Source organism: Odontesthes bonariensis, chromosome 10 (genome assembly GCF_027942865.1).
Source record: "Odontesthes bonariensis isolate fOdoBon6 chromosome 10, fOdoBon6.hap1, whole genome shotgun sequence".
Taxonomy (NCBI): domain Eukaryota; kingdom Metazoa; phylum Chordata; class Actinopteri; order Atheriniformes; family Atherinopsidae; genus Odontesthes; species Odontesthes bonariensis.
The window spans coordinates 15,574,730-15,597,941 of NC_134515.1; the positions used below are offsets into that span (position 1 = coordinate 15,574,730).

Below are 23,212 nucleotides of genomic sequence, written 5' to 3' on the forward strand. Positions count from 1 at the left end.
ATGGAGGCAATGACCCGCAAGCTTTTTCTCATGCTAATGAGAAAGGAGCTTTCTTTCACACCAAAACCTTTAATGTGCCCATTACCCCTAATTTCCTCTCTTCTCATACTATCAGAGTTTAACTCATATATAGAATTCTTGAGTGTAACCACTTTGTTTTCTTCTTTCTATGGATGGTTGTTGAGTATTTAGTGTTTTCTTTCTTTTCTATGGATAAATAACTTGCCATGTTTTCCAATCTGATCTTGAACTACTTGGCTGTCTGAATTTAAGTCCCATCTTCCTTCTGGTCTGGCTTCTTTCAACTCCTGAAAAAAACACTTGTAGAATTTCCTGATAATTCTCGGCAAAGTTGGAGTTGCAGGAAACCTCTTTCGCATCGTTTCTGCCTTTTTTTGCGCCTCATATCAAGTAGCAGATCTTTGAGCATTGTTGTGATTCTAATTGTTTTTTCTGACCATGTATTTCACAAACCTCCTGCTTTCATGGGCCATTCTGGAGTATCTTTACTGCCACCAGTGTCTGATGTAGGAGAAGTTAGTCATGATTTCAGTGAAATTTATTTCAGTAGCCTCTTTCTGTAGAAATCTCAGATAATGATAGATATTCTTATTCATTTAAAATGTAGTTTTATTGATGGGTGCAATAATATATTTTATATATCATGTTAATTTCATTCCTTCATATCTGCAAACTTACATCCTTTTTTTCCTTTCAGCAACAACATCTTTTGTTGCCATTGCTCAAATACTTCATTTTTATTGCGCTGTATAAAACACCAGAGGAGGTGTTACATTTGTTCAGACACAACATTGTGAATGTGCAAGATGAAAAAAGGACTATCAAACATGAACTAGAGAGTTTCAAAGTCTGTTCAAGTCTCTTTTTTTGTCCTCAGCCACAGTGACAAGGCATCACAAACAGAAGAATCCAATGAAACAACAGCATTTTACACAGATACGAAACTTTTTTTCTTCATTTTGTCATCAAGTACCCTGTATAATACAAATAGATTTTTTTTTGTTTTGTTTAAGTCTCATTTCCCGCAGAAGAGGAACAGTCTGTCTGTCCATGGACACTAGTCAACAAAAAACAAATCAGCAAGTTGTATCCTGGTTCACACACAAAGAATACAAAAATAATCATTTAGCTTGAGTCCTTCGTCTCTTCGTTCTGGCGTTGGGGAGGGAGGGGGATTTACTGTCAAAAAAACACCAAAAAACAACATCTTCACAATATGCGCAAGCCAGTTAACAGGAAAATAATCCTGTCTCTTTTACAAAGTGCAACATGTCCCGTAACGGCTCAGAAAAATGACCATCCACGTTCAGGCACACGTGGATGACATCACACATTGGTGACCTCGATGCTGGTGTAACCACGGATTGGGCTTCCCTCGGCTCTGGGAGGAGTCTGGTCTCGAACTTCCCGAGGAAGGGAGCCATAGCTTCTGTGGCAACTCAGGTCTCGCCCACTGCGGTTTTTGGGGCTGAACCCTGTTGGAGGCTATAAAAACTTTGATTTACTGCAAATGCACACAATGAAAGACAGTTTTTTTCCAGTTTACTTTGTGTTACTAATAAAAGTGTCATCATTACACTTAATTTGATGATATTTAGCAATTATTTCAAGAAATATTCTTTGTATTGATATGTATGTATAATTTGAATTGAGAGAAAAACCTCAGTTTCTAGAATTGAATGATTTTTGCACCTTGACAGCCCTCCTTCTCAGCGAGCCTTCTTCATCAGTGTGTCGACTGTTAGAGCTGGGCGGTCTTCCCAGGGAGTTTTGGCGCAGCAGAGTTGGTGGAGTTCCCAGTCCTAAACGCTCATAGTCCTGTTTGGCATCCGCTCTGCAGGAAATAAAAGCGCGTTAAAGATTGCAACAAGAAGCCTATAAAAGATGTTAGAATATACCTTCATGCAACATCAACAGACAAGGACTAGTCAGATAGAAAAGCACTATTTGCTAAGTTTATGCTACTAGCTCATCAAGTGGGTTCCTCAGTTAGACAACACTTTCCACCTCGGATTAATACAAAGCTGGCTTCTTTTGTACAGATCTTGAACATCTCATCTTACCTGGCTGGACCAATCAGTGTTTTCATCTCTTCAACAAGGTGTCGGCGAACCATGTGTTTGTTGCTGGGGATCCCCAGTGCCGTTGCCATGGTGTCAGTGTTGAAAGTGGGGTCAAGCACCATAACAGCTCCGTGAACTCCACTGTTTAGGAGACTGTCGGCAAATTCCTGGAAACACAGATTGAGAAAGTGACAGACTATATGCTCTTATATACAAAATATCAAATGTTGTGATAATGATTTTGCCATTACTGACTGAGGGAAACTGGCACACTATATATCAAATATATAATTAGCTTTGAGACAAACAGCATAATTCATTTCTTGTTATCAGTGTGGATTCAAACCTCCCGTGGCTATGAGTGGGATATCAGTCCGAGACAGCCTTATCTGCGGACGTGGTCAGTGTGACTGGAAATATTGATATTACAGCATCAACACAGAGGTTGTAATCTGACAGGAATTGCAATCAACCTCGTAACAGTTGACTGTAGTCTGTAAAGCAACAAAGGGACCTATCTCTGCAGAGATAGAGAGCTTGGTATCCCCCTGTGTGAGATAGTGAGCAATGAATAAGCATAAATACCTCTATTAATCTTCACGATAACAACGCTTTTGACAAGTTCAATGAGGAAAATCTTCTTACTCATGTATACTTTGTTCCTTGGTGTCTGGCCTATTCCTACTGCTCCACTCTCTTCATCTGATCCTCTTTCCTATGCTATCAAACCATAAATAAAAGACACTCCTCTGCTAGGTTGTTCATCAGTAACTTATTACCAAAATTCTCAATCTTGTGGACATCAATACATATTGTTCCTTACCTCTAAATGATCTTTCTTTATTGAAGTGTTTTACTCAGGTTTGTGAGTGTTTTCTTTTCTTAACTCAGTGTTTAAAGTGCACCATGGCTCTGTCCTACCTTAAGGTCGATATCTCTGATCCATTTCATGACCCGATGAGAGGTCCATATCAGTGGATCCACATTCTGGTATTCGCACTGTATCCGTTGAGCCTGCAGTGCCTGAAAATCATTTTAACATAAACTTTATGCGCCACTGATCGCCTGTATTTGCCTACAACACGAGTAAATTCATTGTTAGAGCTTTTCTCACTCACCTCTTTGTCAAAATTAAGTAGCTGTAGCAGTTCGATGCCCAAGAGCAGGCTGACCTGATGAAACTTCTTGGTGATGTTAAGGTGACGTTCCAGGTCTCGACGTGTCAGGGAGCTCAGCATGCGCCCGTCCACCAAGTGAGTGTGAAAGGCCTGGGAGTACTGAGGTAAGCCCATGTCACTTAACCAGGCCTTGGCCACCCAGTGGTGGTCCATATCTGCAGCCTTGGACAGTCTGCAGACAGACAGCAAGACAATTCCTATTATCAAAAGTTGTATCAGGTCACAAAATAACTTTTCAGCCATCCAATGGGCGTGCCTCTGCAGTACACTGGCCAACAAACCTCACCTTCTTCTCTTTGTTTGTATGGCTTGTCATATTAAATTACATTACATTACATTGTGGCCATTTTGCAGACGCTTTTATCCAAAGCGACTTACAATAAGTGTGTTCCACATCGGTAGGCAAAAGAACTTCAGGTCACAAGAAATCATAAGTGCATTTCCTTCCAAAACCAAACAGCTAAGAGCATAACTAGTGCTAGAGTAAGTGTGATAAGTTAGGTGCCTAGACAAATGGGAAGACAATTTAGAAAACGAAGACAATTTTGGAAACAAATAAGTGCGTAAGGAGCTAGGACGAAACAGGTGATGTCCTAAGAGGGCCGATCAGGGTAAGACAAGGCAAGGCAAGGCATCTTTATTTATATAGCGCATTTCATACCACAGGCAACTCAATGTGCTTTACATAAAGACAAGGCATTTAAAAGATAAAAATTAAAACACAGTTAAAAGCAATCAAAGAAGAGGGGGAAAAAGAACCTCAACTCCTGGTACGGGGCCGGCCATGGTTGTGTCTCGCCTCAAGTGCTGCATTTCTCTTTCAGTGGTTCTTTGTGCAGTAAAATCCCTACAGATGGTTAAATACTCCTAAACAAAACAGTAGATGTCACTCAACAACTCACCGAATTCCACTGGCTATCCACAGCTGCCCGAATCAATTTCCGTTCTGCTTGTCTACAAAGGGACTTCTGAATCTGCACCCAGATATCTAAATTCACCCATATAGGCAGATGCATCTTCTTGACCACTCAGTAGTGCAACTAAGTTGTTGCATCTGACATTACAAACCCTAAACTGTTCTTATTTGTTGCTCTATAAAATGCTTTTAGAATAGAGACATCCTTCTGTTCAAAATTCTGTCAAGAATTTTGTCTCCTTTTTGCCTCCAAGTCCGAACTTGTGCTTATTTTGCATTTCTTTACCTGTTCTGCTTGACTTCTTTTCTAAAAATTGATTTAGCTCTTTATCATTAGGGAGGTTTTCTGGGTTCTGTACAGAAGTGTGGATGTTGTTCTTCACTTGTAAGTCGCTATGGGTAAAAGCATCTGTTAATAGAATAGAATAGAATAGAATAGAAAAATACTTTATTCATTCCCCAATGGGGGAAAGGGTTAAATGACTAAACCAGAATCTATATTGATGTAGGCTACATTGAAATATCTAAAAATCTATTGGAGGACTTGTAATGAATTTTCTCACAAGCATTCTTGCTCTCCAGGTGTAATAGGAGAACTGTTTCTGATGGTCAGATGACCTTCCTGCTGGCACCATTAAATGGGCCGACATTTAATTTAGTTCAGATTTACAATCCAAGCACCTGGGCAGGCCATGAAGCCACATAGTTGTTATAGATTCAGTATGCGGCTTAGAATTTGTTTTGCCGAATTACATATGGCTTCTTCTTTGCATGATAGAGCTTTAACCTGCATTTTTGTGGATGTCAGGATGTGTTCATGATTTCTGGAAGTTTTTCTAGGCCCATGCAGGGGTTTCCAAGAGCAGAATCATCGCAGTGTTGCCTGAGGGCCTGGAGATCACAGGTATAAAATTATTGGCTGTGTTCCTTGTGCACAGAGATGTCTCCAAATTTGCCCAACCTTTTGATGAACTTATGTACTTATTTTTTACCATAGATGATGAAACATTGAAAGATTTTGTACTTTTATATTCAGGAAAATTAATTTGAAATTGTTTCACCATTTGTAGACCCAGTTTTTGCAGATTTCTGAGCTTCTGATCACTTTGGTTCTGAAAGACTTTCTAAAGAACTCTTTTTATACGCAATCATGTTACTGATCGAATTTATTATTTATTGATTTTATTATTATGTTCCTCTAGCAGTTTCTTTTTCTTTTTATTACTTTTTCAACCTCATCCTGTCTATATCTGATTTTTTTTAGATGCGTTGCTGCCATCAAATTCAAGATGATTGCCTCATTTTCACAATTTGAGATGTGTTTTTATTATGAATAAGATATAGTTTTTTGAGATTTGCAAATCATTGCATTATCTATTTTTATTTACATTTCATACCCTTTTCTACTTTGTTGGAATTGGGGTTATTGTATTTAGCTAACATAAATGCCACAAAGAAGCGTGTGTTGTTGTTTGTCTCTGTGCGGCCCTGTGATGGACTGGCGGCCTGTCCAGGGTGTACCCCGCCTCGCGCCTAATGACCGCTGGGATAGGCTCCAGCACCCCCGACCCGACAGCTGGATGAAGCGGGTATAGAAAATGGATGGATGGAAATGCTACAAAGATGTCGTTGTTGTATCTGCTTCCAATTCCTCATCCATCTAAGTAAATTAATGTCAATGGGACTGCAGCTGAGGCATTCAAGGCAAGGAAATATTGGAGAGCTGAACTGATTTGTGAATTTATCAGTTAGACAGATGACAAAATATTTGCATTAATTTCGGTAAGCCAGTGAAACCAAACATTTCCAAAACACAACAGGTTCCAGCAAACCGAATGTCCTTCTTTGATATCTGATATATAACTTGATATCTATTCTATCTTTCGGGCTTTTGGTCTGAAAAATCTTTTTGAATGGAGAAAAGTGGAATTTATGAGCATAATTAGTCCCCATTACACAACTAATTGACAAATCAAGAGGATAACTTTTAAATTAATGGGTTGTAAATATAAAACGAAGTTGCAACTACAAATCAACAGATTTGCCACAATTTTCAGAAAGATCTTTTCTTTAACATAAAGAAGATGTAAAGAAATCCCAACAAACCAGGGACACTGTTCTTAATTTTTTAGAACTTATCATTTTAATGCTTTGGAGCTCTGACATAAAACCTAACTGATAGCATGGTTACCTCATGAGTCAGAAAAATAAGGTCCTTGTGATTTTAGTGTATTGATCCTTAAACCTATATAATGGTGACAGGAAACATTGAAAATATCAATATATTATCATTTAAGTAGATACTTATGAGGAAAATATTCAGTTTAACAGGAGGAAACATTTAGTAATTGTGAAATGTTAAATTATAATCTTATTAAGACACTAACTTAAAAAAATGGATTTGCCATTTTATGTAAAAACTATAACCTGACACAGCGTGTAGAAGTTATTACTTTAAATCACCAACAGATGGCCCTCTCACACCATCATAACATTTAATAATCAAAACTAAAAGAATCCTCTGTGTCTTCCTCACCCTTTGCCGTTCTCAGCTTCTCTGTAATCTTCAATGGCCAAGCGGAGTTTTCTGCGATGCATTAAACTGCTGACACCTAAACCCAGCTCCAGGTCCTCATCCGTTAATCCCAGTAAAACCTGCAAAATGTCACAGTGGACTAAAATCCACCCAAATCCACTTGATGGTAGCAGAATGAAAACAATGCTGGTTATTTCACTGCATTTTGCCTTAATGTCAGCGGTTTTACCTTACCTTGCCACTCTTGACATTCTCTGAGCATGTGCGGATGTACATGGGCATCGCCATGACAACCTCAAGCCAGGCCTGCACAGTGCCAGCCCTCCACTGAGACATGGGTGTCATCCTGGCCAACTCCACCTGCTGGAGGCGATCCAGCTGGTCTTCTGACCCGTCTGACAGGCTCAGGCTGAGGCGGGTGGGGCTGGAGAGGCTTTCTGAGTCTGGGAGGGTGAGTGGATGGTGTAGATTTATGGGTGATGCAGTTGAGGTTGTGAGTGAAGGCAGAGGTGGCAGTGGGTATAGTGAGTGATGATGAAAACCAACATCAGTATACTGCAGCAGAAGTCAGGTTAACAGCGGGGGAAACAAGCTTTTGGATGCATGACAACAAGAATTGGTGTTTACCACCAATAATGCTGATAAAAGAACAACGTGCAACTAGGATACAAAAGCTCAATTAAAAAGTCCATTAGAGTGGCAAGCTGTTCAAGTTCTTGAATTAAAATGACTCATTTGTCTACATTAGCCTGCAGCAACAGCTGCAATTAGGAAAAATGTGATATTTTCATGCAATATTATCGCCTCTACCTCACAATGTTATAATCTCCTGGAACTTTTACTCTGAGAGTCTAATGTCCACAAGATTATTCCTCTTAGTTTTGGCAAGCTTACCTGTTATGACACTAAGTAATTTTTCTGTATAAATCATGTCTGGTGATAATTAAGCCAAGAACAGGGTTTACTCCAGCGCTTCCCTATCCCTACCAGCAGGTGGCAACCTTGTAAAAGCTTTTGACTGCAGTTATTTTAGCATTATGTGTTGCTTTGTGGCATGCTGATTAAAGTACCCTCAATCCTGTCTGTACTGCAACACTTGATAGTCCTCTGATTTTTCGAATACTTTTAAAAAAATCTATAGAATATTACCACCCTCAAAACAAAGCTGTAGTTCTTGGCTTACCCTATAACCGAGCATGAGCCATCAAGGCTAAAACTGTAAGGATGCTGGGAAGCTAATGAGCCTTGGATAAAAGCATCCATCTTAGACCTCTGTGATAATGGACAGTGCACAATCTTCGTCCTTGTTGGTCTTTGCACTCTTGGGATCCATTTTGTTATTTCAGTGGAAAAATAAAGACGTCACAATGAATGATGCTCTCTGTCTGAATCATTGCCTTTGAAATTTTGCTTGGAGCATCTAACAAAGACACAGAACAACAGCAACAAAACCAGAATCAACAGGTTCTTTGTTTCCTCTGTGTCTCTGTCTCATTTGCATAGAGCAAGTGTGAATCCTGTACTTTGGCAGGCTTCACTGTACTCGACTGTTTATTCACGAAGAGATTCACAACTGGACAGTTGTTAGATCCAGATAAACAGATTATTAAAACCTGCCTTCAGTGATTCATCTTGGGCTGGATGCTTTTATGCGTCCTCCTAAGAGCAATACATAAAAACTCAGAGTACAAATGCCCCCTGAGAGCAATTCATATAATGCTGCATCTTCGGCCAGAAATGCACTCATATACGGCACAACTTCAAAGTTTCTGAACCCTTCAGAATTTTACATGTTTTCACACAAATGTTTTTTTTTTAAACATCACCAGATTTCCACACCAGTTATAGCTATTTCCTTCACAACTAGAATAGTCCTGACATTTCATCGTAGAATTCAGTGGTTACATCCAGAATCAATTGCTTCATAAATAACATAAATAACTAGCCCAAATATTACAAAACAGGCCCAAAGCATGATACTACCACCACCATGTTTCACAGCAGGGATAAGGTTCTCTAATCTCATTTCCATCAACAAAGACCTGTTTTGGTGTCATCTTTCTGCTGAACATTTTTTCCAGCAGCGCTCCGGCTCGTCCGTGTGATTTTCTTTAGCAAACTGCAGAGAAGCAGCAAGGTTATTTTTTTCAGTGTTCTACTTAAAGTGGACTCATGAACATATCTTGGCTTATCTTTGAGACCACACAGAATATTACACAACATGTTCTTGGAGTGATCTTTGTTGGTCAACCAATCCTAGGAAGGGCAACAATGGCGCAGGAACTCCTGCCCCTTGCACACAGTTTACAGCACTGTGAACTGATAGAGTTCCAGCTCTTTAGATATGACTTTGTAAACTTTTTCAGCATGAGAATATTTTTTTTTTCAGACGATTCTTTGTTTTTGCGCCATCAAAACATGTTCATCAGGCTTTGATAGAGCCCTGCTCTTTAAATAAAACAGGGCAGCTACTCACACTGAAACCTATTTAAATTTCACTTTCAAATGGAAGGCTAACTGTTGAAGTTCACACACTCTTCTCACATAGATATGTAATATTAATTAAATCTCCTCAATTATAAACTGACCAAATTTCTACCTTCCTACTCTTTTCTTAATTTGGTTATCTTTAAATACTGAAAGTTCTGATGGGTTAACATACTTTCAAGCACCCCTGTATTACTAAGAAGAGTTAAGTGTCCTCAACACACTCATAGCCTTAGATGTGTTTTGTTATTAAGATGTTAGATTGTTTTCTTTTGTATTCTCCACTGTACATGTGACAAAAAGAGACTGTTTCATTTAAACCATCAATACTTGAATGTGCACTTCCCTAGCTAGTGTGATGGACCTTATTGCTCAAGAAATGATTCAACTTCTGATGTTGTGATCCTAAAAATGTCTTCAGCCGAATTAATCAAACAAAGAGTCTGGTCGCTGGTCTAAATAGATCAGATAAAGATTTTGCCGTCTTCCTGAATGACAATATTAAAATGCATAAAGTCTGTTTACAGTTTTGGTGCCAGATTAAAAGAGTGCCGGCAATAATATTAAATGAGAAGATCGATACTACTCAAATTTTTGTTACATGCGAGACTTCACTCCGTCCTCTTCCTGTCTGTGCGATACTAGGCTAATCACATTCATGCTTCCTAAATGTTGAATTATTTCTTTACCCACGAAACTCGTGTTGGCATTGTTGACAAGATATTTGATGAATGCAATTGTTGATTCTGTGCCGGCTGCCATAGCTGGACAACATCGTAAAGAGTTAAAGAAGAGAACATAAGGGTAAAAAGAACTTGCTGCTGCTCTGAAAGGCATCACTCAGTTCTTTACAGACGGTTTTCATTAGAAATAAATTCAACTTGAAGAAGTGCTTAACTCTGAGGTCAGTTTGTGAGGTTTGTGTTAGAAGGCATCTACCAACACAGTTTGCAACCCAGCACAACTCTTTCTTGAGGCAACCAGAACTTGTGCATCCTGGACCTGCTGAGTGGGACTGGTTGCTTCTTGGGTCACTCCACTGTGTTGAAAGTCCGATGAAGGTTTGACAAGACAGGTCAGTGTTACAGGTTAGTGGTCACATCACTACAGACTATTATTAACAGCATGTACTGACATGTGAGCTCTATCTCAACTATCTGAAATGGCCTCATTTTCCCTCTACTAGTTTTCTTTTTCCAGTTTACTGAGTCCAATATAACACAGTACAAAATGTAGAGACACGTTCTGCCATGAATAAGAAGTTCAGATTGGGAAAGAGAGAAAAGGAGGCCATTTAGACACTGCAGTCCTTTCACAGATGGACTTGCAGAGCTGAAGGCGTATGTTAACAAAATCAAGATTAGAGCCATACAACCACAAATGAACAATTAGACAACACAAACATTAACACAGGGAAAGAGAGGACAGCCACGTGGAAAATCTTATGATTTATTTTATTTTAAAATAATCTTATTTTCTCATTTAGTTCATTTGAATGTTACTTTGTTGCCATGCCTTGAAATTTGCTACTAACCACTTCTACACATCTCAGGGCTTCAGAATAGAAGTCCTCCACTGAGGCCTACATCTTTGACTTTAAATAAAACTCTTTAATAACAATAATAATAATAATAATAATAATATTCATTTGATTTCTGTAATGTTATCTCATTTACAAAAAGTAAAATGTTTTCGGAAAACTAAGAAAAAAAACAACAAAAAAACTGGCTCAAAATGTGAAATGATACACTGCGTTTCTTTTGATATGTTGTTTCCCCATCAGCACTTAAAATTTGGTTAGATGACAAATAAAGATAGCTGTTCATCTACTTACATGTTTTCCTACATGTCATTGAATGTTTGATGAAACGAACTGGATGAGCTGTAGTTCAGTTGGATACACAATGACTTATCTTTGAATTTCCTTTGTGATTTTCCTCGAAATCTAATATCTGTGAGCCCAAATGTAGGCTGAGCTAAGAGTTAAAAGATAATCGCCTCACTGCGTACATGGATACTCCTGACAAATGCTGTTGTTAAAAACAGCTCCAATGTAATCTGGCACTCTATGGTGTTTCAGGTGAGGCCGATGAACACCCAGTGTTAGTTTAATATCAGGAGGAGAAAAGATTTCCTGGAGGGGCATTGCAGACTCCAACTCAATCCAGTAAAAAGAATGAAAAGAATCCAGTGCCTGTAGACATTCTTTTGCCTGAAGAAATGCTATTAACCTTTGGCACAAAGTTAATTGCTTTTTTTTCCAGCAGTGACTTCAACTCAGCATAAGAATTTCTGGTGAGTTCACGGGGTCCTTGGAGAAGGTATGCATTTGCTTGATTAGCGTTCTTAAATCCTGATTTTTAACCTTCAGAGGTGACGCTCACTAATGTTATAGTATTCTGTTTAATGTCTGCTCCTCTTAATTGAGATTCTGGTTATTATTCAAAATGGCCTTAATTCCAGAGGGCTGGAAACGTTTTGACCATCAGTTTAATATCTACTTTTTGACTTTTCCCAGTGTAATCCTAGCCCCAGCAGCTTTTAAGAGTATTAATATAATGATAGCTACAAGCAACTGCAAGATCCTGCCAAAAGAAAATGGCAAAAAGGCTCATGAATAAGTAGAATAATTATTCAAAGATTCAAATAGTAGAGCTGGGTTTTCTTGGCGACTGTGCTGACCTTTAATTTTTCTGTAATGCCCCTGTATTTTTGCATGAATATTTTTGCCTTGCAGGTGCAGATTAAAGCTAGACCGTGTTTAGCCTGGTATGTTAAGCTCTTACACTTTAATCAAAGCAACAATAACTGAGGGTCAAGTTTGCAAATCTTATAACTTCATTCAGAGTGAAGGAAATTATGAATAAACAGGAAATGTGTAACTGACCTCTCTCTTTTTTTTTTTTTAAATCACCTTCTTGACAACAAAAGACATTTCTCTTTAGTAGGTTTTGCTCAGCATGCAGCTGGGGACTGGGACTACGTGCATGCATGTCACATGTCATATATGCACCTTCTATCCTGAACAGATAGAAAACACATTTCCTGCATTTCCTGTTTGGCTTCATGATGCTGTGGGGCAAACTGCTCTGCGTAGAAAGTTGATTCCACGCTCAGCAGCTTCTTTGAAGTCTCTGGGTAAACATCAATGAGTACCTCTGCACAGGTTTGAGACATGTTAAGGAATGTGTTAACAGACAACTGATTAGGTGGTGGATCTGAGGAGTCTGCATGTTGCCGACAGGAAACTGTTCTCATCAAGGCAGTGTGGAAGGGGAGGGTTGCACCAAGCAGGACAATTGTGAGGGAAGGGGAGCACATGTCAAAAATAACAAAAGGCATTCGGGACATGGAGACATTTACACGCACAAAGTGCACAACACCTGTTGTTATTTACAAGTACAGCAGTCCTTCAAGTTTCCAGTTGAGTGAAAACAAAAAGTCAAAATCGAAGGAACAATTAGAAGATCCAATAACAAAGCTGTTTTGGAGGGCAGATACAGAGCATGTCCACGTTGTTGCCGTGTTACACTCTTCACGCTATTTACAGGACTTTACATACATACAGGTGCAATTTGCTCGTTAAGGTTTACACTTCGGCAAAGCAAGACGCGGCTCCGGCTCCTGACATGGTTTGTGACCGTGGGCGACACACGCATACGTACACTGTCACATACATATGTTAGGTATGCGTGCAGGTGAGACTAGACAGACACGCACGTTATTTTATCTGTACACACTGACATCCAACCTCTCACACACTTTCAACACTATGTTGTCCTCTGATAATTGCCACAAAGGCTCTTCAGGTAGGTCACTCGGACGCGTGCGCTCTACCAGTCTGCATCCTCCTCTATGTAATAATCAGGTGTTGAAGTACCATCAAACAAACCGGGGTCCAGAGACTTGCGCTGCTTTCCCCGGGCGAAGACACGCGACAGCGAGCCCAACCCCATCTTCTCTTTCTTCTTCTTACGCTTCGCCTCCTCCAGATCTTCTAGGGACTGAAGGAAGAGAGAGGGAGAGGGACATCAGAGGGAGGAGGAGAAGGAAGAGATGAGCAAAGGGAGATGAGATTCGAGAGCAGAGAAGTCAGTGAAGGGGTGCAGAGGGGGCAATAAAGATCAGAGGAGATCACAACACATAGAGGAAGTGACAATCGACGTGCTGCGAGGCATGCACTTATTCAACAACCACCACAGATTTTCAAAGGAATTCAAGTTACGACTGCAGAGTGCACAGCACAGTACACAGCAGACGGCATGGGGCAAACGTGAACTCAGCCAGAGTGATGGTGGAAGGAAACGACAGTCACCAGACAGCAGAGTACTCAGTGGTTACATCGGAGGTGATTACTTGGGAGGGTGCGGTGGTGGGCAGCTCTTACATTGCACAGGGAGTGAGTCCGATGGCGCGGTGAGTTGATGTCGCTGGGAGTGGACGACCGATCTCCCTCCAACGCAGAGGCGTCTGAGATGATGGAGGGCTGACGCGAGTGGCATGGGCTCACCCGCACGGCAGCCACTAGACAGGATGAGAGGGAAGAGAGAGAAGGCTTGTTTCTGTCTTGGGTGTTTTGGACACCAAAAGTAGCCAACAGGGGAAACCTGATACATCCCAGCAATGCCATGAAATTCTTAAATAAAGATGCTTAAAAAAATGCAGTTACCTAAAAAAAAAAAAAAAAGAGAAATGATTTGCAATCAGCTGCAGTTGCTAAGCAACAGTGGAAACAGCATCCCAGAGGTTGAGAGTGTGTGCATGTACCAGGGAGACTGATACATAAACTACAACCAATTGCATAGCAATTTGGACTTCGTGACTGTTCACACATTCTCCCTGTTTTCTCGTCTTTTTCTGCTTCTTTCTTCAGATGTCCCCAGTTTGTCAGCAACTGGTGTGAACCCAGTGTGAACCCAGTGTGAACCCAGTGTGAACCCATGGCTGCCTTTTAAAACAACATCAGATGGATCTGTATACTGCTGGCTGCAAAGCTACTTTGTGGGGCTTTCTTTTAGGATAGCAGGAGGTGCCAGTTTGCACTTCAGTTATTTGTAGTTTTATCTATTTAGTTCAAACTTCAGATGAACTTAAAGCTCATTGTGGTTAGCAGTTCAGAATACAATTTATCCAATCACAACAAAGATTGTGTACATTAAAAAGAGATATATTTGTCTAAAACACAAAGCTGCCCACTGAACAGGCTCTGAACTTCGGATATAATCAGAAAATATTACCCCATCATTTTAGAGTGTAAACAAGAGTCAACTGGCTGCTTTGCTACAATAAAATACAGCTCTAATTTCTATCTGCAAGTAGATACAATTCAGTGCAACTGAACTCCACAAGAAAGAAACACTTGAATTTCAAACGTAGTTTCGGAATATATTTCAAACATATATCTGCATGTGAAATGGGATGTTGTGACAGGAGATGCTGTTTCTTCTACTCCTGCGGTGTATGTCAGTCAAACGGTACAGCTACAGTACAGAGGTAAGTACTGTGAGAAAATAGGACATGGGAACCAGCAAGGTCTTCAGTTAAAAAGGCAGATGACAAAAAGCTGCAACAAAGTGCAACAAAGACATGTAAAAAAAATAATAAATCTAATGTAATTCTCCCTTTATAAAAAGTGGTCCAGATAAAAAGTGGTTCACTGAAACACAAACAGTACTTAACATGCAACTGAACCTCAGCTGCCACCATTGTCAAAGGCGGAGGAAGCACATGACACGACACAACTGGAACAGCATCATTCTGAGCAGATGGCAAGATTTAATGTGTAAAAAGCAGCTTCACATGAGCATGCAGAGGGTAAATGATGGTGTGGCTCAGTTCATGTACAGGATGAGGGTGGGACTTGTGCTCCTGTTGGTCTACCTTGTCTGTCAGTGGGATGCCCTGGGTGGACATAGAGGGTCTGCTGACTCTGTCTGATGGCAGCAGTCAGGGGAAGATCAGCCTGCATCACCCACTCCTGGTTGTTGCCGTTGACGACAGCTTCTGTGGGCATTGCCAGAGAATGACGCTTGGGCACATCCTTTGTCAGGGTGGCTAGTGACTGTTTGGCCTTAAAGTGGTAAACAGACACATGCATTCAGTCAGAGAGAAACTCCACCATGAGGCAAAGAACTTGTGACAAAATCTTTATGTTACCTCACTTATTTTTGAGCGAGCGGCACCATTTATATTTTTTGTCTATGTTGTGCGTATGGTTATTGAGATGTTGTGTTATGTGTCCAGGACTCTACAAGTCTCTGAGCTCACACAAATATGTGTGTTTGCCATCTAGCCTCTCATGTGGCTTGTGAAAAATGCAGCTGTTTTTTTGCTTTTCTTTTGTTGTGTGAAATCCCTCGCTAACACTCATGGGAGTGCTAGCAAAAAGGAAAAGAAGAAAGGGACAGCATTTTTGGAGGAGGTGTTTGCTGCTTGCTGCCATGGGGGTGGAAGTTGGAGGTTGTGAAAACAGAGAAACTGGAAACAATTGAGACCTTTCTTTAACTTTAATGAATACATTTGCTCTAGGTGCCTTTCAGGAGCAACAATGAGCAGCTGGAGCTTTGGGAGATGTCTTTATTGTGTGTTGGTAAAATGTTTTTGTCGGTGTTTAACAAATGCTTGAAATGGGTTTTTTGTGTAAATATTATTATCATGCCAAGAGTGGTCAGGCAGCAAATCACCAGCGCAATCAGCTTCACTGCAGTCATGTCTAACTTTAAGCAATCAAATGATTATCAGTCACAGTCTGACATGCAAAAAAGGAATACAATCAAAACTTTTTGGCGATAATTAACTGTCAGAATATTGATGTTCTTTTCCCCAAGCAGGTCAGCATCAAATTAGATCTAAAACACATTCAGATCAATCACAGTGGGAATCTGAGAGATCGCTAATGTTAGGATCACTGGGATGGGGATTAGTCAAAAACGTGCATCTGAGGAGGGGCTTTGCAAAACGACAATTAGGTCACAGGTAGGAGAGATTTCCAGGGAGCGGGAGGGACAAGAAAGGTGAAATTTTCAAACTGGGTGCCCATCTTACCGCCAAGACCCTAGAAGAGTAGTCCCTGTCCATAAGCCGCTCAAAAACCCGGAACTCCATTCTTTGATTGACACAGTTACTCATCTGGGGGGTTGGAAAGATTAGGAATGGCCATACTGTACATTCAAAGGCTTTTTGTGTATTGATTATATGTAGTGTACCCCAAATAGTACACAACAGTCAGTTGTGCTTTACACCTATGAAACAGCACTCAAACAGTGTTTGCAGTTGGCTACTATTGTTTGGGAAAAAAAAGTAAAAAAAAAGAAAAAAGTATATACATTATACCTTGTTAAACATGTCATTGATTAGCAGATTGGACACATAAAATTGAAAACAATTTCACACTGGCTGTAAAACGGTTGAATAGCTATTTAATTATAATTATCCTAAATACACCAAAACTCAAAAATGCAGTATTTCAAGAGGTGCAGGCTAAAGGTTTTGCTCTGAAAAGTGCTTTACTTTACCTATATATATATAAAAAAATAGAGCCAAAAAAAGTGTTTGAAAGACCGAGCAAAAATTTCACAAAACTACGACCTTGTAATACCAGAATGGGAAAATTCCCAAAAAACAACTGAAAGACCCTTCCACCAATGTGACTAAGTAGTGACCATAAAGTATGCCTTTTGCTTCATGCCATTGTCTTTTTTTAATATTCTGAAACTTTAGAAGAAATGTAAAAAAAGTAGAAATATTATAGAAAATGTATCGTGTTTACCTTATGCCATCTGCTAATCTCTTACTCACTGCACAAACTAATGAAAATAACCTAATTGTGAAACTTTTGTATGCCACTGTAAAACTCAGGGGCTGTGCCTCCACCTGCCTGTCTGCTAAGCCACACCATGCCTGTCCCTCTGTCTCACCATGGCCAGTTCAGCCTCCAGCTCCTTTATCCGGTTCTCTTTGAGGTCGAGCTGGGAGCGCAGTATCCCTGTGTGCTCCGTAGCTTCCTTGGTCTGCCGTCGCAGGTCCCACTTTTCTCTCTCCAGGAGGTCTTTCTCCTTTGCCAGAGCCTTCACTGCGTCCTCGCTCTCCTAGGAGACACACAGATCCTGATGGATTGGTTTACACTGAGTACGACTAAACTGAATGATTGCGAGTGTTTCCAATTTATTTTTGTTCTTTCCTCGGGCGAGATTCGGGACGAAATAAAGCATCTACTTGTCAGGCGCCTCAATTTTCCGAACCCGCTGTATACGTAATATCACAGACAATGCAACACATGCTTTTCCTGTCCAAACTAGTCAAGATATAACACGACAGTACTGCACAAGACTGACCATCCAATCTGTTCGATTAGAGTAAATGTTCTAAGTTGCCAAGGTCACACGCAGAGAGAGTGTAACCATTCATCTGTTCACTTGAGTAGATTAGTGCACTGCACACATGTACAACATAGAGCATAAGGAGCATAAGGACTTATTTCATTGCACAAGCCTTGTTGATGCTTGGACAAGGATTGTGTTTGCCCAAGAGGTATTTTTGCGTGGAGGTTTGTGGGCATGCACACAATGTGAGATCATGAGTGCCATACTTTTCTGTGCTGCTCGTAGTTGCGTATGAAGTCACGGAGCTGCTCCTCCCGGCTCTCCAGTGTGGCATAAAGCTGCTGCATCTGATTGACCAGGTCGGCTTTCTCAGCCTTGAGACGCTTACGGTCTGACTTCATGGCTGCATAAATAGAAGCAGTAACAGAAGAAGAAGAAGAAGTAGAAGAAAAAAGTGAGGGGGTTGAGAGTTAACATCATAAAACCTACAAAGTATATGCATACACTGTCATGTTAAAAAGGAGAATACACGCCTTTTCCTTCAAAGGTATTACATATCAGAACTAAATATAAAATCACCTGGTTCTTACCAGGTAAAATTAAAATGAGGCAAATATAACCTAAGATGAACAACAACACATACACCGTATCATTATTTCTTTAACAAAAACTGAGCCAAAATTCAGAAGCTCTGTGAAAAATGAAGGACACGCCATGATTCAACAGTTTGTAGAGCCTCCTTCAGCAGCAATGACTTGTACTTGTTTTCTCTATGTTATCAGTCTCACATGTCTTAGTGGAGGAATTTTGTCCAGCTCTTAACAATGCTGCTTTAATTGATTGAGCTTTGCAGATATGGGTTTATTCTCAGCTCTCATAAGGTCCCACCACATCATTTCAGTCAGGTTGAGGTCTGGACTTTGACTGGACCATTGCAACACCTTGATTCTTTTTTTTCTTTTTCAGATATTCCCTCGCTTTAGCTGTCAGACAGATGGCCTTACATTCGACTCAAAAATATGTGCATATATAAAGGAGTTCATTGTGAAATCAATAGCTGTTTTCACACATGAACACCAGAGATTTTCAATAGAAAGTGCGCACAATTTGATCCGGTCTTTTTCCGCAGTTGCTGTTCACATAAGCACATTACAGCAAGAGGCTTTCTGCTGGAGAGGCACTCTCCCAGCTGGAAATGCGACGGAGGGAGAGCGTGGGTAACGGATGTCTAGAGAGTGCAGGAGGCAGCACATGATGCAGACTTTCCATCCATCGTCTATGCCCGCTGTCATTGGGCGAGAGGCAGGGCACACCCTGGACAGGTGGTCAGTCCAACACAGGGCTGATGCAGAATTTATACAGTGGAAATGTTGTGGGTTTTTTGACGACACGTTGAGAATGGCAGATGAGGCTGCTTACTGCGTTAATATGACTACTGCATGTATCAATCTGGATCCACGGTAGCGGGGAGTGAGTGGGAAGCAGGGTACAAGAACTTGTGGAGCAAACGTCTCTAGAACATTTCAAAACTCAAGTGCATGTGAGAACACAGCTTATGACAGCAAGGTGTCCAGGTCCTCCACCATGATTGGGATGAATTTGCTGTAAAGTCCACTCCAGCAAAAATGAACGACTGTCTTTCTCAGGGCAAAAGGATGGACTCTGTTTGAAAAAAGGGTAGTGACAGTTGCTCCTAAGATAATTGCTGATGTCTTTCTCCCTTGGCATTGTGTAAACACACATCGTAATGCTCAAGACCAGCAAACGGCAAAAACTGCTTCTGGGTTTTGGCTGAGTATTTGTTAAAGAAGTAATGTTACAGTGTAATATGTGTTGTAAATCATCTGAGGTTTTATTTATCTAATTTTGAGATCTGGTATGTACCAGATGATTTCTTTATTGTATTATATCCTGATACATAACACCTTGTTTTGTCTTTTTTGTATGTCTGCACATGGAAAAGAGAAAATGGGTCTCAGAGTGGGTCTCGTATTTTGAATCGTTGAAAGAAAATCCTTTCAGTGTGAAGTGAGTAATTTAGCTGTAAACAACTAATAATAACAGTGTGACACAGAGTGCTGTATTTTTGGACACAAATATTAAAGTTCAGCAACAACAAAACTGTCCAAGAGGCGAACGCCGGTTGCTTGTATTTAACAAACAAAGTACTCCTTATTCAAATTCACACCCATCTTGAATTGTAGTGCCATCATGCGCAGTCCACGGATTCTTTATACATAAAAACTTGAATATCAAGCTCATATATGAAGTGTTCGAATAAAAACATTAAATAGACCTGTTGCTGGTGGTCTAATATGGCATGACTGCATGTTGGTAAAGAAGTGAATCACACGTGAACCCTTCTGTCAATCTCCCCTTTGCTGCTGGCTTCGTTAGAGGCTGAGACTTGCATTCCCTCTATCTCTCTGCCACACACTCTGTAATTCTCTGGCACTGCACCCACGCATCATGACAAAGAATAAGGTTCACAGTGGTTATTCAGAGAAGCCCTAATTTTCTGAGATTTTCTGTCCTCTGCATCTGTTTCATCCGTTTCTTCTCCAGCTTTCTCTTGATCTTCCCTGCCTCCTCATGCACAGCTGTTTACCAGACATTTGTTTCAAGCTGATTTTCCCATCCAGCGAACAAAGACAATATTTCTTGCATTCCCTCTGTGTCTGTCCACCTCTATCTACTTCACTTTTCCATTTATTTCCTCACAGCACATAAGCTCTGACTGATATTTATGAACAACAAAAGTTTCTCCATTTTCCTCTTTATGCTTGTTGTCATCTGCTCACCTGTTTCTTCCATCTTCCCACCATCTGATCCAGCCACATGTCATCAATTAACTAATATCACAGTCTGGTTAATTGTGTGACATTCCCAAGTTGTGTCTGGGGAGCATGCTCAGGCAAGTGGGATGGAAGAGTAGTGTTCCAGGGACAAACGTGCCCTCTTGTTTCCTCTTTTCCTTTCCTGTTACATGCTCATATCTCTCCCTAACACTCGTTCTTCCAGGTGGAATCCCCAGGCTAAAGTTATAAACAGGCCATACTAGCTGGCGAATGAAGACAAAAAACATCCCTCACTGACCAAGAGGAACAGGAAACCTCAGAGCACCTGCCTCAGGAAGTGAAATGAAAGCAGTCTTTGAGATGAGCCAAAAACTCGGTTGCTGCCTCACATCCTGCACCTGTGACCGTTTGGCAACAACAACGCTCCTGGTGTTGGATGCAGGAAAGCACTCGCTGTGACTCTGTGAAAGGATTCATTCACTGCTGCAAATCACGTTACAATTAGTTTTCAATCAAAAGCTATTCCTAAACACTCTCAATAAACAAAGATACTGTTATGTTACAATGAAGAATAGAGGGAAGAAGGAGAGGCACTTGCACTTCTCCTGCTGACAGCAATATTAATGACTAAGATACTCTATTATTCGGCCCAAGCCTTCAAGAATTATTACCAGATGAAACATGCAGGGAACCACCTGGAGTTGGGGCTAATGTGTGTGGAGCTGGAGGAGGAGGACGGCATGGATAGAAAGCTGTTTAATGGTCTTTTCAAGGAGAAATGATGCATGTCTTTGCAAGCACCTGTTCCCTTTTATGCCATGCATTCCACATAAAGAGGAGTCCAAAATTCTGAGACCAGTGGTGGAAATACTATGATATGCTTTGTATAGTTTGTATGATTTGAGTATTGAAGTAACTGGACGGAACATCTGTCTACCTCTGTTATGTGCTGACTTTAGCCAAAGGCAACATAAAGCAGAAATAAATGGAGCCACATATCAAATTTGTCTATAACCTGTGTTATGACTTGATTTGAAGCCTAGCATGGTGAACTTGATGCGTATATGACATCACTGTGTCTGAGTATTTTTCTTTATAATCAGTAGTATTAAAATGATAATAATAATGATATATTTTTCTTTCTGTCTAAAATGTCAACGAGTAACTGCTCCTGTGCAAAATTGTGTGTGTCTGCTTGCAACTGAAAATGATAAAAGCCACTCCAACCTATAAAAGAAAAAAATGGGTGGATCGGGGCACTTCTAAACAACTACCATCAAAAGTCCACATTTCCAATACCCCATGTTAAGAACAAAAATACCTGCCTGTAGGTCTCCTGACACATTTGCCTAAATCTGCATAAGTGGTTATCGGCTCACCACAAAAAAGCTCTTCTGCTACCAAATCCCTTGTGCTCTGAAGTAGTTTAATGTGAGCGTCTACTACTCTAGTGCACTAAAAGCCTTTGTCTGCAGGGCTCCTCTATGATGCTTTGTTACTCGAGGACTTAATGAGTGAACAAACTAATTAGTTACGACACGAAAATGGTGAACTCCTCAGGAAACTACTTCAGGGTTCAAAAAAATTTTGAGCAGTGGTTCTTAACCTTTTTTTATGAGTATGAACCCCTTCTGCGTATGAACCCCTACCATTTGTTTTTAGTCTGCTCACAACTAGTTTTATCCATTTTAGATGATCCATTTCTGGATAAGCATATTTAACACCATGTCAAATCATATCTTGCAATGAATAAATGAAGGTTGGACAGAAAAAATTACTTCTAAAATATATTTGTCAATTCTCGGTGACCATTTACAAGTGGTGGCATCAACCTCCAGAAACACAATGTGCAGTTTTACACAACCAAATAGTTATAAATGGGCACAAATAACAGCAATAAGGTGTTAATACTTGGATTTGCCCCTACCATCGCAGCACCCGAACATTATCAAACATCTCTGTTGTGTCGAAATATAAGTTCCCATAGCCTCTGTCCAAAGCTTGTACGACTCAACTAGTATTTCTCAACATCTTGAAGCATTCCTTAACTACCAAATGAGGACAGACTCAAAATTACAAAATAAAATCATTCATCATTTAACAATCTTTAACAATCACCCCTTTATAAAAGTTACATACATGAATAGATGTAAAAATACACATGTCCTACATATACAGCATCACAACATTTCCCACCAAACGTTATCTCATGCCTCCACTATCACTTTAAAACAATAACGTGAATTATGTAAAGATTTTGCTGGCATTTGTAAGGATAATAAAGAGACACATGCTATTCAATTTCAGGAAAAGTTCTTTTGATCATCCTTGATTATGAGAAGACAAAATCCCCCTCAGCCTTCTCGTTTGATGGTTCACACGGTTTGTACCTACATCCCTGCTTTGATGTGCTTTTCACATCCCACTCCCCGGTTCTATCTGGTGAAACAGAAGCCCTCTTTTTCTAGGTTTTCTCCTTCTATTATGATGCAAAGATTTCAACCCCGATTGAAGAATCAACTTGATTTCTGCATGGATGAGAATATGCCAACAACTGTGCCAACAATTGCGAGCGATCCATAGAATCAATAGAATGTGACACTTGAAATATTTCTATGAATTTAATAGTGTTTTAATAAAGGCTCTTATACAAGCTATTTCAGCTCACCTGCCAGTATCACAAAGACCCACTTGCGCCACCCCCCACCCCCTCTATAAAAAATGTTCTCACCATTAATGAGAAACCATCCCACACTTGCGCAATTCCATATAGCTTCAGTCTTGAAGGGAAAGAACAGGCTTTTAGTCAGCTCTTAATATAATTATTTTTGGTGCGAACAAAAGAGACATTGACACAATGGAGGAGGGCCTTTGTTCATAGTTTTGGGATTT

The 23,212-nt window shown here is 40.2% G+C and overlaps 2 protein-coding genes across 4 annotated transcripts in view; both read right to left on the minus strand.

The window, feature by feature from the left end:
* Positions 1-632: 632 nt before the first annotated feature.
* On the minus strand, positions 633-7,069 carry LOC142390763 (kazrin-A-like). Of its 2 annotated transcripts, XM_075476459.1 has the most exons (7): positions 6,949-7,069; positions 6,715-6,853; positions 3,203-3,434; positions 3,006-3,107; positions 2,085-2,251; positions 1,714-1,855; positions 633-1,506 (listed from the first exon to the last, which is right to left on the minus strand). In XM_075476459.1, the coding sequence occupies exons 1-7, from the start codon at positions 6,974-6,976 to the stop codon at positions 1,348-1,350; spliced, it is 969 nt and encodes a 322-aa protein (XP_075332574.1). In that variant the 5' UTR covers positions 6,977-7,069; the 3' UTR covers positions 633-1,347. The 2 variants fall into 2 exon arrangements, with proteins under 2 accessions (XP_075332574.1, XP_075332575.1); XM_075476460.1 differs by lacking the exons at positions 6,715-6,853; positions 6,949-7,069 and adding an exon at positions 4,966-6,001.
* Positions 7,070-11,094: 4,025 nt separating this feature from the next.
* The window catches only part of LOC142390762 (kazrin-like), a 151,341-nt gene continuing 139,223 nt past the window's right edge, over positions 11,095-23,212 (minus strand). Inside the window, exons 5-10 of one of the 2 annotated variants that reach the window (XM_075476457.1) lie at positions 17,789-17,925; positions 17,118-17,288; positions 16,246-16,329; positions 15,082-15,271; positions 13,589-13,725; positions 11,095-13,205 (exon numbers count right to left, since the gene is read on the minus strand). In XM_075476457.1, the coding sequence (XP_075332572.1) occupies positions 13,035-13,205; positions 13,589-13,725; positions 15,082-15,271; positions 16,246-16,329; positions 17,118-17,288; positions 17,789-17,925 (890 nt within the window). In that variant the 3' untranslated portion in view covers positions 11,095-13,034. The remainder of the gene's footprint in view (positions 13,206-13,588; positions 13,726-15,081; positions 15,272-16,245; positions 16,330-17,117; positions 17,289-17,788; positions 17,926-23,212) is intronic. The other variant, XM_075476458.1, reaches the window with a different exon arrangement.

Excerpts from the sequence above, each read along its gene's own strand:
- LOC142390763 (XM_075476459.1), bottom strand. The coding sequence starts at position 6,976 with ATGCTCAGAGAATGTCAAGAGTGGCAAG. Across the intron at positions 2,252-3,005 it reads TCAGAGATATCGACCTTAAG|GAATTTGCCGACAGTCTCCT; the intron begins GTAGGACAGAGC and ends CTGTGTTTCCAG. Across the intron at positions 1,856-2,084 it reads ACACTGATTGGTCCAGCCAG|AGCGGATGCCAAACAGGACT; the intron begins GTAAGATGAGAT and ends TATTTCCTGCAG.